Genomic DNA, 16059 nt, shown 5'->3' with positions numbered 1-16059 from the left:
CTTTGGCAGGGTGCTGGAATCAATTCTGCTGGGCCCACCCTAAACATTGGCAATTAGCTGGCTTCAAACAGGAGCACCTGGGATACCTTTAAGCTTGCAACTGGAAACTTTATCTAGTATGCTATAATTTTGACCCTGTATGTATATATGTATGTATGTATTTTTAAACAGATTTCAAATATCATATTTTAGAAACTGAGTTACAAAAGAATGATTTTTTAAAAATCAGTATTAAAGTTCAGTTAGCCTTTCCTTATGGGTAAATTACAAAACTGTCCACCTGTGTTTCTTTGTAAATTATTGACGCTGTCTTGTCCAGAATTAATCTAAGGTTGAAATGAAATTAACAATATTTGATCATTCAGCAATGTTAGCTCCCTGTCCAGTTCTCTGCTTATTTTTTTTGTACTTGGTGAATTATAGGATCATGTAAAATGATTTGAAAAGTACGACAAGCATCAGTGAAAAACTGACAAAATTTATTCTTGTATATTTAATGCTAACTGTGTTTGCCAGACTCCTAGTAAAAAAGATATTGTGGGGCCCAATGCAGTAGCCCGATGTGGTAGCTCAATGGCATGTGTAGTGATCCCATATGGGCCCTAGTTCTAATCCCAGAAGTCCCACTTCCCATCCAGTTCCTTTCTCCTGGCCTGGGAAAACAGTCGGACAGCCCAAAGCCTTAGGACCCTGCACTGGTGTAGGGGACCCAGAAGAGTCTCCTGGCTCCTGGCTCCTGGCTTTGGATCGGTGCAGTTCTGGTCTCTGTGGCCCCTTGGGGAGTGAATCAGAGAATGGAAGATCTTCCTCTCTGTCCTCCTCTCTGTATATCTGACTTTCCAATTAAAAAATAAATAAATCTTGGTGGGGCGGGGAGCGCCCTTGGGCCTGGACTCCATTTCCCAGAGTTCCACGTTCAGGGCGCCTGCGTGCAGGTGCGAGGGCGTGCGTGTGCGTGCGTCTGCGCGCGGTGCGCCGCGTCCCTGGGCCACCGAGGCGATTCTCTGGCTGAGCCGCTGCTCCGGCTCGCGGCCCCGCGTCCCGTCCGGCTGGGTCGGCCTCGTCGGCTCCCCTGTCCTTGAGGAGAGCGGCCGCGCCCGCGATTGTCCGCAGGTACAGGCTGAGGCCGCGTCGGGATGGGCTCGGGGCGGCTCGCCGTCTCGGTGCGCGGCCCCGATCGTGTTCAGCGCGTTGGCAGCGGGGGTGGCAGTAGGAACGTGAGGGGTAGCGGGGGCGGCCGCGAGTCTCAGCAAGCCGCGGTCCCGCTCTCTGCCGATCAGGCTTTCCGGCGATCCCGATGGCGGATCCTGCGAGCCGGGCCTGGGATGCAGAGGACTCCAGAGGCTGGGCCGGAGCGACCAGAGCGGACTTAGTGCAAGTGCAGCTGCTCTGCGGGGAGAACTGAGTGCCAGAACGCAGTTTGAGTTTTGGGAAAGAGGTGCTAAACAGAGGAAACAGGCGCGAGGTTATTATAAAAGAGAAGTCAGTTGCAGACAACCCTAGTAGGGCTTTGTCCGAGGGCTGGGCGGTTGGCAAGGAGTGCAGAAGATGGATGGGGATAGTACGGGCATGGGTGACTCCCTGATGGGGTGGTCTCTGTGGACTGCACTGGGGGCAGAAGCTAGCTAGCCCAGCTCCCCTTCCCCATGCATGTTCTCTCTGCGACTTCTGCGAATTATTTCTCTAGAAGTTCTTTCTGGCTGTGAGTTCATACCCCGTTTTTTTCTGTTCTGTGCCGCGTTCATAATAGGAAGAGGGGTGATATGGTATAGGACATAAGGATTTGGGAAATAATAACCAACCACTGACCTTTCCTGCATCGAAGGTGGAAGAATCCGGTCACTTTATCTCTGCTGGTGGTTAGAGGTGGGGGAGCCCATCAGGATAAGGGTGTACCACCCAGATGAGGGGCAAGGAAATGGTGGATGAGAGGTTGGAGAGATAAGGATCCCAATTGGGGACCCTACCCAACAAGGGGAGCTTCTGTCCTTATTGCAAAGAACCTTCTGTTCTTACCCCCTCTCTCAGCATTGTCGCACACCAGAGGGAGTTCTTTCCAACTAGAATGGCACAGACAGATGGGAGAATGGTCAGATTAAGATCAGCAATCGCGTGGGGAACTCAGAGCAGCCAGGGCCTTTGTGGCGGCTGCGTGCAGGTGCACAGTGACTTTGTGGATGACTAGTTCACGAGGACTTTGCAATCTGGAGTTGTTCTGAAGCTGGTGAAAGTAGCTGATGGTTTTAAAGAGTTATTTATTTTTGTTGGAAAGGCAGATCAGATTTACTGAGAGAAGGAGAGACAGACCTTTCATTCACAGATGAACTGTCCAAATGGCCTCAATGGCTGGAGTTGAGCTGACTTAAAGCCAGGCTCCAGAAGCTGTTCTGGGTCTCCCTCATGAGTGCAGGGTTCCAAGGCTTTGGGCCATCCTCTGCTGCTTTCTTAGGTCCTAAGCAGGGAGATGGATGGAAAGTGGAGGAGCTGGCATGCAAACTGGCACCCATTTGGGATCCTGGTGCTTGCAAGGTGAGGGATTAGCTGTTGACCCATTGTGTTGGGCCCACCTGCTTCTTCTAATTTCTGTCCTAAGTGTTTTTCTTTCAGAAGCAGTATGATCTGTCATTACTTGTTCCTGATGTCTTTGCAAAGTGAGAAACTAGGTGAAGGCAAGTGTACTGCTTGGGTCAATAAGTGGAACAATTTTCATTGGGATTTATATGAAGTGCTGAATCTCAAAATCTTAAGGGCAGAAAAACGACACTTTGCCTGGTTCTTTACAGCCAGAATGCTGTACCCAGCAGATTATATTATTACCCTTGTGGTTTTAATGTTTTTTTAGAGATTTGTTTATTTTTACTGGAAAGGCAGGTAGGAGAGGCAGAGAGCAAGATCTTTTTTTTTTTCATTTTTTATAATATTTTTGACAATCTTTACATAGTTAATTAAGGGGAAAAAGGTTCAAGGGCTATAGGAAAGTGGGTAAAACTGTTATTTTCATATTGTTTCCTTCATGTATCTGAGGTAAAAGGGGACATTGAGGGAGAAGGCCCACCCAGTTTCCCACCCACCCCAGTTCCCGGATGTGGGGCATGCTCCGAAATACTTGCTCAAGTGGTTTTGATAGTTCACCAGTTATGAATCGCTGCCAATCTCACCACTCCAAGCATGATGAGGTCTCTGAAGAATCCAACGATTGACACAGTCCATCATAGAGTCTCTGTTTGCCCTGTGTTTCGCTGTCAACATATAGCTGAGGTGGTTGATTGATTTGTTCTGTCTTCTGTCTTTTCATGGTTATGGTTCTGAGTCTGGCAGTTCGACTGGGGAGATCCCCATAGAAACTTTGAGCTGTTCCCAGACCAGATTCTTGTATGTACTAGCAAGTACAGGGCCTGGCACAGTCCATTGCCCCATTCAGCTGGTGGTTGCAATTGCTGGGTTGGTTCTGTTTTCAGCCCTGACTTCCACTGGAACCAATGGTTATTGCAGTCCAGCCTGGTTTTGCCCAGCACACACTCAGCCCTCACATAAACCAGTGGGAGCTGCAGCCTAGTCAGAGAGACCCACAATAAGCCCCACCAGGCCCGCCCCCACCCTGGTTTGCCAGTATGTGTACCCTTCTATGCCATTCCCACTCCGGATTATGCACTCTCCAGGTGGTTCTGTGGTTTAACTTGACAGAATTAGCCCCCAGTGCCAGCTTCTGCCAGCTGATGCTGCGGATAAGCCCAAACAACCCTCACCCACTCTAATTTTGTTTGCACCAGTAGGAGTAATCCACCCAGCCTAGCTTTTCCCTGATCTAGTCCACATGAGGCGTACAGGTGTTGTAGCCCTGCTTAGTCTGGTCTGCCCCCATTGCAGCTCACGCTCTCCAGTGGGAGTAGCTGTCCAGCAAGGGAACCCACTCATGTTCCCCCTGCCGGCTCCGCCCCCTCCCTTCCTGTTTCTCATGTGTGCTGGTTGGGCGCTGCAGTCACATCTGGTACAGGCAACCACATCTTGGCATTCCATATTGTGCACTGGTTTTTGTCACAACCAAACCTGGCTCGACCCACATTGTTCTGTTGCTCGGATTTGCCAGTGGATGACGTGAACTGATTCAGCCTGGTCTGCCCCCAACCCATGCTAAATGTATGCCAATGGGAAACTTTCCATGGCCTATTCTGGGTTGTTTTGTATCATGCTTCTTGTGCTTACCTGCTGGGTCTGTATCCTGCCAGAGGAGTTGCCCAGGCTCCTCCATCAGAACCCCTCCCAATGCCAGATTTTGTGCTTACCAGGGGGTCCATGAGCCAGCCCTACTCAGTTCACCTCCTGTCTTAGCAGGAACAGTGGCTTTCCATGACTGGCCTTCAACCCCATCTAGTTCTTGCTTTTGAATGTTTCAGCCCAGCCATGCAGAGAGCAAGATCTTACATGCGATGATTCACTTCTCAAGTGGCCACAAAGGCACGAGCTGCACTGCTCCAAAGCCAAGAGCCATGAGCCTTCTCCGGGTCTCTCATGCTTTGGGCCATCCTCAGCTGCTTTCCCAGGCCACAAGCAGGGAGCTGGATGGGAAGTGGGGCTGTTGGGATTAGAACTGGCACCCATATGGGATCCTGGTACTTTTAAGGCGAGGACATTAGCCGCTAGGTTACCACGCTGGGCCCCCATGTGGTTTTAATTAAGGCCGGCGTTCTTACTTAGGTTCTGTGTTGAGTCTTATGGCCTTGTTGCCACTGGGAGCCAGTTACTATTGGAAGACTTTGCTATTGCCTGTGTTCTGCAGAAGCCTCTGAAGTTCTTAGTGTGACGAGGAAAAGAGTAGCAAATGCCCTTCCCAGAGAGGCCCACAATGGAGTCAGACAGGGCCTTGAACATCATTGTTGACTGACTAAGTATAATGAAGCTAAAAACTGGGTTTTATTTAATCACTTTTGGAATGCTTGGTGCTATCACCAGCTTACTCATCCATGAACTTGTTTAACATAATGAGCTCTTCCAGGAAGTAAAAATAGCCAGGGAATACCAAGTGGTAGCGGATGCTAAGGTGGCGCATCCCAGTGTGTTAATCTTTGTCCTTTGCTTGAGTTTGCTTCCTCTCCTCATAGTGATTATGGGTGGATGAGCAGTTTTGTGCTTCTACTGTGGAGATCTGCTTCCCACACCAAAACAGCCATTAGCCTATTTCCTGCGTGCCCATGCTGCATGACCATGTGTCTGATTGGGAAACAGCCAAGAACAAGATTTCTGTCCTTGGTACATCATTCCCTGTATTGCTGTAAATTGACAAAATTATTTAAGAATTGGAAAAAGAGTTTCTAAAAATATCAGTTACCTAATTGGTAGTTTAAGAGAAAAGGCTAAATGAGGATGGGGCCTCATGGTGTTCATTCTTGTTCCTGTTAATAGCAGTTGTTGGTGTCCACCCTGGGACTGGAGGAGGAAGTCCTTCCTTTGAGCTCCACAGTTTAACAGACGGTACTGATGAGCGGGTATGATGTTTACTTATATGATTGTCTATGTATAAAGAGTATCATTTGTAGCAGGTGGTGATTGTTGTCTCTGTTTAGTGTATTTTTTAAAAAAAGATTTTATTTTTATTATTTTTTTATTGGAAAGGTGGATATACAGAGAGGAGAGACAGAGAGGAAGATCTTCTGTCCAATGATTCACTCCCCAAGTGAGCCGCAACGGCTGATGCTATGCTGATCCGAAGCCAGGAGCCTCTTCCGGGTCTCCCACGTGGGTGCAGGGTCCCAAAGCTTTGGGCCGTCCTTGACTGCTTTCCCAGGCCACAGGCAGGGAGCTGGAAGGGAAGCGGGGCTGCAGGGATAGAACCGACGCCCATATGGGATCCCGGGTGTGCAAAGCAAGGACCTTAACTACTTGCGCCACCGCACCGGGCCCTAGTGTATGTTTTTAAGTTAGTGTGTGCTAGTAGCTAATGTTACCCCACCTTGTGATAAATAACTGTTATCCATCACCCATTATACTCTTTTGTAAAGGTGTATTTTATTTGAAAGCTAGGGTGAGTGAGAGCTTCCATTTACTAGTTCCTTCCTCAGATGGCTGCAAAGGCTGTGACTATTGGAAGGGAATATTAGGTGTCCAGAGCTTCATCCAGTTTTCCCAAATGGGCAACAGGGACAAAACTACTTGGGCCATCTTTGGCCACTTTCCCAGGCATATCATCAATGAAGTGGGTTGGAAGTGGTGTAGCTGGATCTTAGACTGTGTTAATGTGCTTTGCTGGCTTTGCAGGTAGCACCCTAACCCATGGCATCATAATGGCAGCCACTCAATATACATTTTGGAATGCAAGCGGTGGCTATGAAAATGTACAAGCTTCTAATTCCATTTGGTTCCTGGGAATCTTTTATTGGATTTCAACTCTTGCTGGGCTCTGGCAATGCAACTGCAGGCATAAGTATTCAGTGAATCTGCAGCAAACTGATTTTTCAGGTTTGTGATTATATATGGTTGGTGAGTGATGATCTAAATATCTGAATGGCTCTTCAGGAAAATGGTTCTCACAGTTACTGGCAAAGCCCAGTGGGGTTTTCCTTAATGTAGAAAAAGCCAGGAATTGGTTGCAGAGTTCTATTTTCAAAATGCACAAGTGGGGCCCGGCGGCGTGGCCTAGCGGCTAAAGTCCCCACCTTGAACGCCCCGGGATCCCATATGGGCATCGATTCTAATCCCACCAGCTCCACTTCCCATCCAGCTCCCTGCTTGTGGCCTGGGAAAGCAGTCGAGGACGGCCCAAAGCTTTGGGACCCTGCACCCGTGTGGGAGACCTGGAGGAAGAAGTTCCTGGATCCTGGCTTCAGATCAGCATAGCATCGGCTGTTGCGCTCACTTGGGGAGTGAATCATTGGACGGAAGACCTTCCTCTCTGTCTTTCCTCCTCTCTGTATATCTGACTTTCCAATAAATAAATAAAATCTTTAAAACAAAACAAAACAAAAACAAAATGCACAAGTGAACATGGAAGAAATAAAATGAAAGCACCTCATAGAGGTGGGGTGCCTCCTGAAAGGAGAGACACCCAGGTTTTAGGAAGTGGGGTGGAAACCTTGTACTGTTGATCCCTAGTCAATTAAGAAATGGCTGGGCAATTCTTGTGCTGCCCAGTTTAAGGTATTATTTTTTTGGCCATCTGGTGAGGGACAAATGGTGAGTTTCCCCGAGATGAAATTTGCTTATCATTTAGTTGTCAGGCTTTGAGGATTTAAACACTACCCTGTTTTTCAGTACTTGCTATGTGCAAACATGGAGCTGTCAGGTGGTGTCCCAGGGACAGTGGCCTCGCAAGGCTGCCCCTGAACCTGACAAAGGATTTTAGTGTTCTAAGATAGGCATTGATAGAGAGTACATGCTAAGACACTGTTAGCTTCTCAGCTGTTATCAGAGATATCAAGCATCTTGTTGGAAAGCTTTACTCCTTCTCAGAAATGGGGAGTGGGAATCCTGTGTGATGAGGAGGGCACATAAGTAAAAAATAATGTTGCTGCTGTAAAAAATAATGTTGGTGCCCATGGAACCAACCCATTTCTCAATGTGGTCTTTGATGACACTTGAAGATTCATGTGATGTCTATGGTGGTTTGAAATATGATTTAGTGGTAAAATGCTTAGCTATTAAGGTACAGAAAAGATGCTACTTTATTAAAAACAAAGATCCATGCATATAAAAATGAGGTTATTGGTGCAGAGTTATGGTATAGTTGACTAAGCTTCTACCTGCAATGCTCACATCCCAAATGGGTACTGGTTCGGGTCCCAGCTCCCTGCTTATGGCCTGGGAAAACAACAGAGGATGGCTCAAGTCCTTGGGATCCTGCACCCACACAGGAGACCCAGAAGAAACTCCTGGCTTCTGACTTTGGATTGGCTCAGCTCTAACCAGTTCAGCCATTTGGAAAGTGAATGGCTGAGTTCTTTCTGTATCTATTCTTGTCTCTAATTAAAATAATGATGATAATAATATTGTAAAATGAGGATATTTTGGTGCAAAAATTGAAATTTATTTTTTGTAATACACATTCTACATAAGCGTTTTGAAAGGCCTTTATGAATCTTATTATCACAAAATAACTTTTTAACTGCTGTGTGTGTGTTTGTGTGTGTGTGTGTTCCCGTTTGTATATGCAAATGCATATATAAATCTGAGAATGACATGTGAGGACCTGGTAGGAGTAGTTCTGGGAAATATAACTAAGGTGAAAAGAAGGGAATGGTACCACTTTCTGTGTTTTTAAAAGGTTGAATCTCAGAAAGAGAAATCAACATATTAAAGGGGTAGGCCAACGTGAAGCCAGGAACCCCATTTGGGTCTCCTTCAGAGAGTGGTAGGGATCTAAGCATATGAGCCATGTTCTACTGCTTTCCAAGTGTATGATCAGGAAGCTAGATCAGAGGAAGAACAGGATTCCAACTGGTTTTTCTATGTGGGATCTTAGGATTATAAGCAATAGCTTAACCAGTAGAAGCACAGTACTGCGTCTTATGTACTATTATTTCTGAAATTACTTATTTTTATTTGAAAGGCAGATTTACAGAGAGACAAGGAGAGACAGAGGTCTTCATCTGCTGATTCATTCCAAATAGCCACAGTAACCTGAGCCGAGTTGATTCAAAATTAGGAGCCAGAAGCTGCTTTCAGGTCTCCCACAGTGTTCACAGACTCAAGGACTTGGGCCATCCTCCACTGCTTTCCCAGATCATAGTAGGAAGCTGGATTGGAAGTAGAGCAGCTGGAGAAAAAATGAGCTAGTGTCCTTATGGAATGGTTGCACTGCAGGCAGGAGTTAATATTCTATGCCACCATACTGGCCCCTCATGTAATGGTTCTATAATTAAAAAACTGGATTCTGACTTTAATGTGATAATTTGAAGATACTGGAACAGAAAAGGGACATCAGGTAATAATTAAGCAATTGCTAATAAAGTATAGGCTTTAGTTGGTAATGTGTCAGAATAGGGATGAATGTTGGCATTATGTGTTATGTATTGCTTTCAATGCCAATAATTCTACATAAAGGCTATTTCAATTTCCAGGTGCTTCACTTGCAAACCAACTTCCTGATAATGCATCTGAGAAAGTATCAGCAGTTGGAATTAATATTTGGATTCCTAACTCCCATGTGGGCATTCAAAAATCTTGTATTTAGCTTTGCCCAGCCCCAGCCATTGCAGCCATTTAGAGATTGAACTGATGACTGAAGACCTGTCTTTCCCTCCCTGTATCTTTGCCTTTCAAATTAAATAAATCTTTTAAAAAGAGGATGTATCAGCTTTTCTTTATTTGTTGCAATAGGTGAATCATGTTAATATGAGATGTTATATAATAGTGGAAACTAGTATGGCTAATGAGCAAACTCTTTTTTCTTTTCTTTTTCTTTTCTTTTTTTAAAAGATTTATTTATTTATTTGTCTTTATTGGAAAATCAGATATACAGAGAGGAGGAGAGACATAAAGGAAGATTTTCCATCCAGTGATTCACTCCTCAAGCAGCCGCAACGGCTGGAGCTGATCTGATCTGAAGCCAATAGCCAAGAACTTCTTCCAGGTCTCCCACACAGGTCCCAAGGCTTTGGGCCGTCCTCGACTGCTTTCCCAGGCCACAAGCAGGGAGCTAGATGGGAAGTAGAGCTGCTGGGATTTGAACCAGCGCCCATATGGGATCCTGGGCATGCAAAGCGAGGGCTTTAACCACTATACTAACGCGCCGGGCCCTGCAAACTGTTTCTGTTTGTCATTTTTCTATAAATCTAAAAATATTCTTAAATAAAGTGGCATTTTAAAGGGTAACTTGGAAGTCTATAGAGTAGTATAGTTATCACTTATTATTTAAAGGTAGATTCATGAAAAGATGAATTCATTATTGAAATGTAATTTTTCTGGGTCTAGAACCAATTACTAATTGACTGTTTCTTTTGAATGGTGAAGGGGGTGGGAGTACAGTAACAGTTGCTGTTGAAGTGGTTGATTTTTTTTTTCATAAAATTAGTTTATTTTTCTGCATGAGTTTTTAGAATGGTTGTGATGATTATTTCAGTTTCACCATCCAGAAATAACAAACTGATCATGGGATAGATAGCAGAATGTGAAAGTGAAAAATCTTGGGGCTGACATTGTGGCATAAATGGTAAAGTTGTAGCTTGTGATGCATTGGGCCATGCCCTGGCTGACCATTTCCAATGTAGTCCCCATTAATTGCATGGAAAAAGCAGAAGATAGCTCAGGTGTTTGTGCTTCTACCATATAAAGGACCCAGATACGTTCCTTAGCTTTAGCTTCAGCCTGGCCAAGTGCTGGTCATTGCAGTCAACTGGAATATAAACCAGAAGATGGAATAGTTCTTTCTGATTCTGTAACTTTGGCTTTTTTTTTTTTTTTAAGAATCAAACATTTATTTTTTATATCATTTTATGATATAGTTTCATAGGCTCTGGGGTTCTCACAGCCCCTCCCCAAACTCTCCCCCCCTCCCCCCGTATTGAATTCCTCCATATTGTTACAGTAGTACAGTTCAGAACCATAGACTCTGGGGTTCTCACAGCCCCTTCCCAAATTCTCCCCCCCCTTCCCGTATTGAATTCCTCCATATTGTTACAGTAGTACAGTTCAGAACCAGTCGTGATTCTTTCATTGTGGGCATGGACCATGTGGAGAATCCAGCATCTTATTGTCCAGATAAATTCAACAGTTTCATTGGGAGATCATCCTTGGTCTGAAAGTAGAGCTGGCAGAATATCATCCCTCCAATGAAATGTTATTACAGAACAGGAATAAAACAGGAAAAAACATTGAAATTAAAAACATCATGAAATTAATTAACATGGTATATTGAGTGACCAATATGTTAGAAAATGCAAGTTCTTAACCACATCCTGCCACTACTTCCTTGGCATCTCAATTTTAGTATGTACACAATCGGCTGCTATAAACTTTTTTTTTCTCCAAAGCTAACATGTTTTTGAGTTTAACCTAAATCAGAGTGGCACAGGAACAGTGAAAGGATCAACATTAACATCCATCATATTACAAAATTAACATCAAAGTTTCTATGCAGTTACATCTTGTTTAACATTAACAGTTATAAATTGGTAAAGCTTTTTGGGGATGTAACTTTCACTTTAAAAATAAATTTGAAACAATAAAAATGAGAGGCCTTTGAGTAGTTGTTATGCTGCAGTTGTTAAGTTGCCACAGGTGGGGGGAGGGGTGGATGCCTTCATCCTATGATGGAGTACATATAATCTAGTTATATCTCCACTGCAACTCCATTCTAGTCTAGCTTCTGGCTAATGCACAGGAATGAGAGGCAGCATATGATTTTCCATGTGCTGGTTCCTGGATTCAGCATGCCCAGTTGCAGCTGTTTGTAAGCATTGTGGGAGTAGCGGAATAATGGTGTGTATGTGTGTGTGCATCTGTCTGTCTTCCTTTTGCTTATTCTTTGAGTAGGTTCATGAAGAAATGAGGATCTTCAAAAGGGAAGAGTTTTAACTGATCAAGTGAGCGATAAAGTGGGCAGAGTAGATGTGAGTGCTTGGTGTAATTCCATTTAACCAGCTCTGTGAGTGGTCATTTCTGTGATATCTTTTTCCTTCAAGATGGCACCATAGGGAATAGGCCTAGAAACTCCATTCCTAACCATCTTCCAAATTGGTTCACTTTGCTCTTGATGCAGCATCAGGGATGATTATAACCATTGACTGAATTCTGTGAAGGATAGTGTTGAAGAAAACAGACTTAAGATTGACTCAGTATGACAGGTGCTCATTTCTCTCTCTACGTGTGACATTGATACATGAATAAAATCAAATGTTAGAAATCAATCCTTTGAATTAGCATATATCCTCACCATAGGTAGGCACTTTATTTTACCTATCCATTTAGTGGATCTCTGGTCGCTGTTATTAGCTAGCCATAGCACCCAGTTTGAGAAAGGGGATCCTTGGTTGTATAGGATACAGTCACCTACTTCATCCATCTTGGAATTCCCCTTGCCTTAGCTTCTGGGACATTCTTACTCCCAATTCTACTTGAAAAAGTAATATATATATATATATATATATATAATTATAATATATATATATATATATATATATTTGAAAGGCATATTTACAGAGAGAAGAGACACAGAGATATCTTTGATTTGTTGGTTCATTTCCCAAAGGGCTGCACTGACCAGAACGGAGTAGTCTGAAACCAGGAGCTTTTTTCATGTCTGCCTTGAGGGTGCAGGGTCCCAAGCACTTGGGCCATCCTCCACTGGCCCAAGTGCTTTCCCAGGTCATAAATAGGGAGCTGTATCAGAAGTGGTGCAGCCAGTGGTGCCCATATGGGTTGTCAGCACTTAAAGGTGAAGTATTAGCCTGTTGAGTTATTGCACCGACACCCAGTTCTACTTCTTCAGGACTTACACATAGGTACTGTAATACAAGATGAGAACATTCTGAGCAACTTTCTTATTGCCCACACCTTTCTTATTTGAGAATCCTGAAGGATTCCATCTTGTCTGTTAAGACACCAAATATATGTGTTTCCTAAATATTTTTCTTCATAATTTCCCTGGAGTTTGTAATATATAAGTATTTTACTATCTTAAAGTCTTATGCCACTTAGGTAACAAGTAACTTCATTCCCTTTACATGAGTATTCCAGTTTACATAATTATGTTCTTCTCATTTCAGCTGCCTTGAGAAGAGATGACCTGATCAGAACCAACTAGGAAAGTCAGTACAAAACATTCAAATCTGGATATTATGGCAAGCAGTGCATCAACTCCTAAGGAAATGGAAATTAAAAAAAATAATTTGAGTTCAAGCCAAATTCCAAAACTGATTTCCAAAAATGGAAATTATTTAGAAATAAAATCTGAGGAATTTGATGTATATAACCCCAGTGGACTTCATGAAGTGGAAGCAGAAGGAAAATGTGATAGCATTAATGTGCCTGGAAACTCTCTTCAATGCTATGAGCCTCTTAATGAGTATCACAAGATTCAGACTGTACAGCAGCCATTTGAACATAATGCACAATGGAAAGCCTTCAAAATGAAGAAGACATTTGCATTTGGGAGTGTTCATATGGAAGAGACATGTAATAAGGAGACAACTCAGATGGAGAAGAAAAGTCTCCATAAATGTTCTAAGCCAAGTAATTATCAACAAACCTATAAAAGAGAGAAATTCAGTGAATATTTTGAATATGGGGAACCTCCCATTTACAAAACTGATCTTATAATAAGCCAGGTGCCCCATACAGAGAATAAATCGCGTGCGTGTGAACCCTATGGAAAACCATTTAGCAGTCAATCCTGCCATACCATGTATCACAGCAGTCATATAGTGGAAAATCTCCATGTATTTGGTGAATGTGGAGAAACCCCGTATCAGAAGTCAGACCTCATTAGAAATCAGATTCACACAGGGGAGAAACCTTATGAGTGTAATGACTGTGGGAAAGCCTTTGGCCGTAAGTCACACCTCAAAATGCATCAAAGAATCCACACAGGGGAGAAACCTTATGAGTGTAATGACTGTGGGAAAGCCTTTGGCCATAAGTCACATCTCACAATGCATCAAAGAATCCACACAGGGGAGAAACCTTATGAGTGTAATGATTGTGGCAAAGCCTTTGGGCGTATGTCACACTTAACAGTGCATCAGAGAACTCATACAGGAGAGAAACCATATAAATGTAGTGACTGTGGAGAAGCTTTTGGCCGTAAGACATCCCTCATAATGCATCAAACAGTTCACATGGATGAGAAACCTTATGAATGTGATGACTGTGGAAGAGCTTTTGGCCACATGTCATCCCTCATAATACATCAGAAAATCCACACAAGGAAGAAACCTTATGAATGTAGTGACTGTGGCAAAGCCTTTGATAATAAGTCCCACTTAATAGTTCATCAGAGAATTCACACAGGGGAGAAACCTTTTGAATGCAGTGACTGTGGCAAAGCCTTTAGCTGTACATCACAACTCATAAAACATCAGCGAATTCACACAGGGGAGAAACCATATGAATGTAATATATGTGGGAAAGATTTTATCGAGAAGTCACAGTTGAAGAAACATCAGAGAGTTCACACAGGGGAGAAACCTTATGAATGTAATCACTGCGGGAAAGGCTTCATCCAGAAGCCACAACTCACAATACATGAGAGAACACACACAGGAGAGAGACCTTTTGAATGTAGTGACTGTGGAAAAACTTTTCGAAGTGCATCACACCTCATAAGACATCAGAAAACTCATACAGGGGAGAAACCTTATGAATGCAGTGACTGTGGGAAAGCTTTTGCTCAGAAGTCGTGCCTTGTAATACATCAGAGAATTCACACAGGGGAGAAGCCCTATGAATGTAATGACTGTGGGAAAGATTTTGCCCAGAAGTCACAACTCATAAAACATCAAAAAACTCACACAGGGGACAAACCTTATGAATGTAACAACTGTGGAAAAGGGTTTATCCAGAAGTCAAAATTGATACTACATCAGAGAACACATACAGGGGAGAAGCCTTATGAATGTAATGACTGCGGAAAAGCTTTTTATCATAGATCATCCCTCATAAAACATCAGAAAAGCCATACAGGGGAGAAACCGTATGAATGTAATGATCATGGAAAAGACTTTATGCAGAAGCCACAATTCCTATTACATCAAAGAGCAGATACAAGGGAGAAAGCTTATGAATGTGGCCATGGAGAGAAGCCACAACTCAAAATAAGTCATAAAACAGACGCAGAGAAACCCCATGAATGTAATGACCATGTTGAAGCCGTTATTCAGAAACCACAGTTCACAGTACAACAAAGAACAGACACAGGAGAGAAAGCTTATGAGTGTGGCCATGGAGAATCCTTTACCCAGAAGCCTCAGCTCACAACACATCAAAGAACAGACACAGGGAAGAAACCTTCTGAACATAACCATGGAGAAGCCCTTATCCAGAAACCACAACGCACAGTACATCAAAGAACACACACAGCGGAGAAACCATATGAATGCATAACTCTTGAAAAGCTTTTTGCCATAAACCACATCTTATGGACATCAGGAAAGTCAGATGAGGGGGAGATATTGTAAATGATAGTGACTGAGGAGAAGCTTTCTTGTTACAAATCTGTCCTCATGAAACAATTCACACAGGGGAGAAGTGAATGTCACGAATGGGAGAACCTTTTGCCAAAAGTTACATGATAGAACACAGAATTCACAGGCAGAAATCTTATTGTAGCACATGTGAAATGATTTGTTTTCAGCAGCAGTAACTCAGCGAATCAGGGAATTTAGACACTGGAGAAAGCATAAAAATGAATGGTTGAGTTTTAATTCTGAATCAATGTAATCATTGTAACAAAACCTTTTGTTGGAAATCAAATATAGGCATGGAACTCTTCTGGGGAAATGCTTCAAAGCGCTAGTAGCATGGCAAAGCTTTTTGCCAGAAATCAGTCATTAAACATTGAAGAATTCACACGAGACAGTTTTGGGAGTGTAATGGATGTGAAAAATAATTTTCCAGGAATTCAAGCCTCCATAGTGTGAATTCACAAAGGATACTGTTTGATGCAGAAAATATAAGAATGTTAGCTAGAAGTTCAGTCTCAGCAGACATCAGAGAATTCACAAACGAAAACAAAGCTATGTCAATGCATGTGAAATCTTTGGGCATAAGTTACTTTTCAACTCTAAGAGTTTAAAAGATGGGACCCAGTGCGATGGCCTTGCATATGCCAGGATCCCATGTGGATACGGGTTCATGTCCCTGTGGCCCCACTTCCCATCCAGCCCTCTGCTTGTGGCCTGGGAAAGCAGGTGAGGATGGCTCAGGCCTTCAGACACTCCCTCTGCATGGCAGTCCCGGAAGAGGCTCTTGGCTCCTGGCTTCAGCTCGGCTCAGTTCCCTCCATTGTGCCACTTCAGGAGTGAACCAGTGGATAGAAGATCTCAGTCTAAAAAAAGAGTTTGAAAGATGGTGCAACAGCTTTTGTTTTCTATCAAGATGGCAATCCTTCAAGTTATCTGACATCCACTGATA

At 43.4% G+C, this 16059-nt stretch overlaps 1 protein-coding gene across 1 annotated transcript; it reads left to right on the top strand.

Moving 5' to 3' along the window:
- Nucleotides 1-978: 978 nt before the first annotated feature.
- LOC121160266 (zinc finger protein 260-like) lies at nucleotides 979-14832 on the top strand. The gene is given in 4 exon segments (XM_040985917.1): nucleotides 979-1113; nucleotides 5401-5483; nucleotides 12696-14609; nucleotides 14611-14832. Coding segments are annotated over 2 exon segments (1977 nt in total). The 5' UTR covers nucleotides 979-1113; nucleotides 5401-5483; nucleotides 12696-12767; the 3' UTR covers nucleotides 14746-14832.
- Nucleotides 14833-16059: the final 1227 nt, after the last annotated feature.

This window comes from Ochotona curzoniae, unplaced genomic scaffold (genome assembly GCF_017591425.1).
Source record: "Ochotona curzoniae isolate NIBS_2020 unplaced genomic scaffold, NIBS_Ocur_1.0 contig_4501, whole genome shotgun sequence".
Taxonomy (NCBI): Eukaryota; Metazoa; Chordata; class Mammalia; order Lagomorpha; family Ochotonidae; genus Ochotona; species Ochotona curzoniae.
Note: the sequence above shows the minus strand (reverse complement) of the source record. Positions and strands in the feature narration are given on the sequence as shown.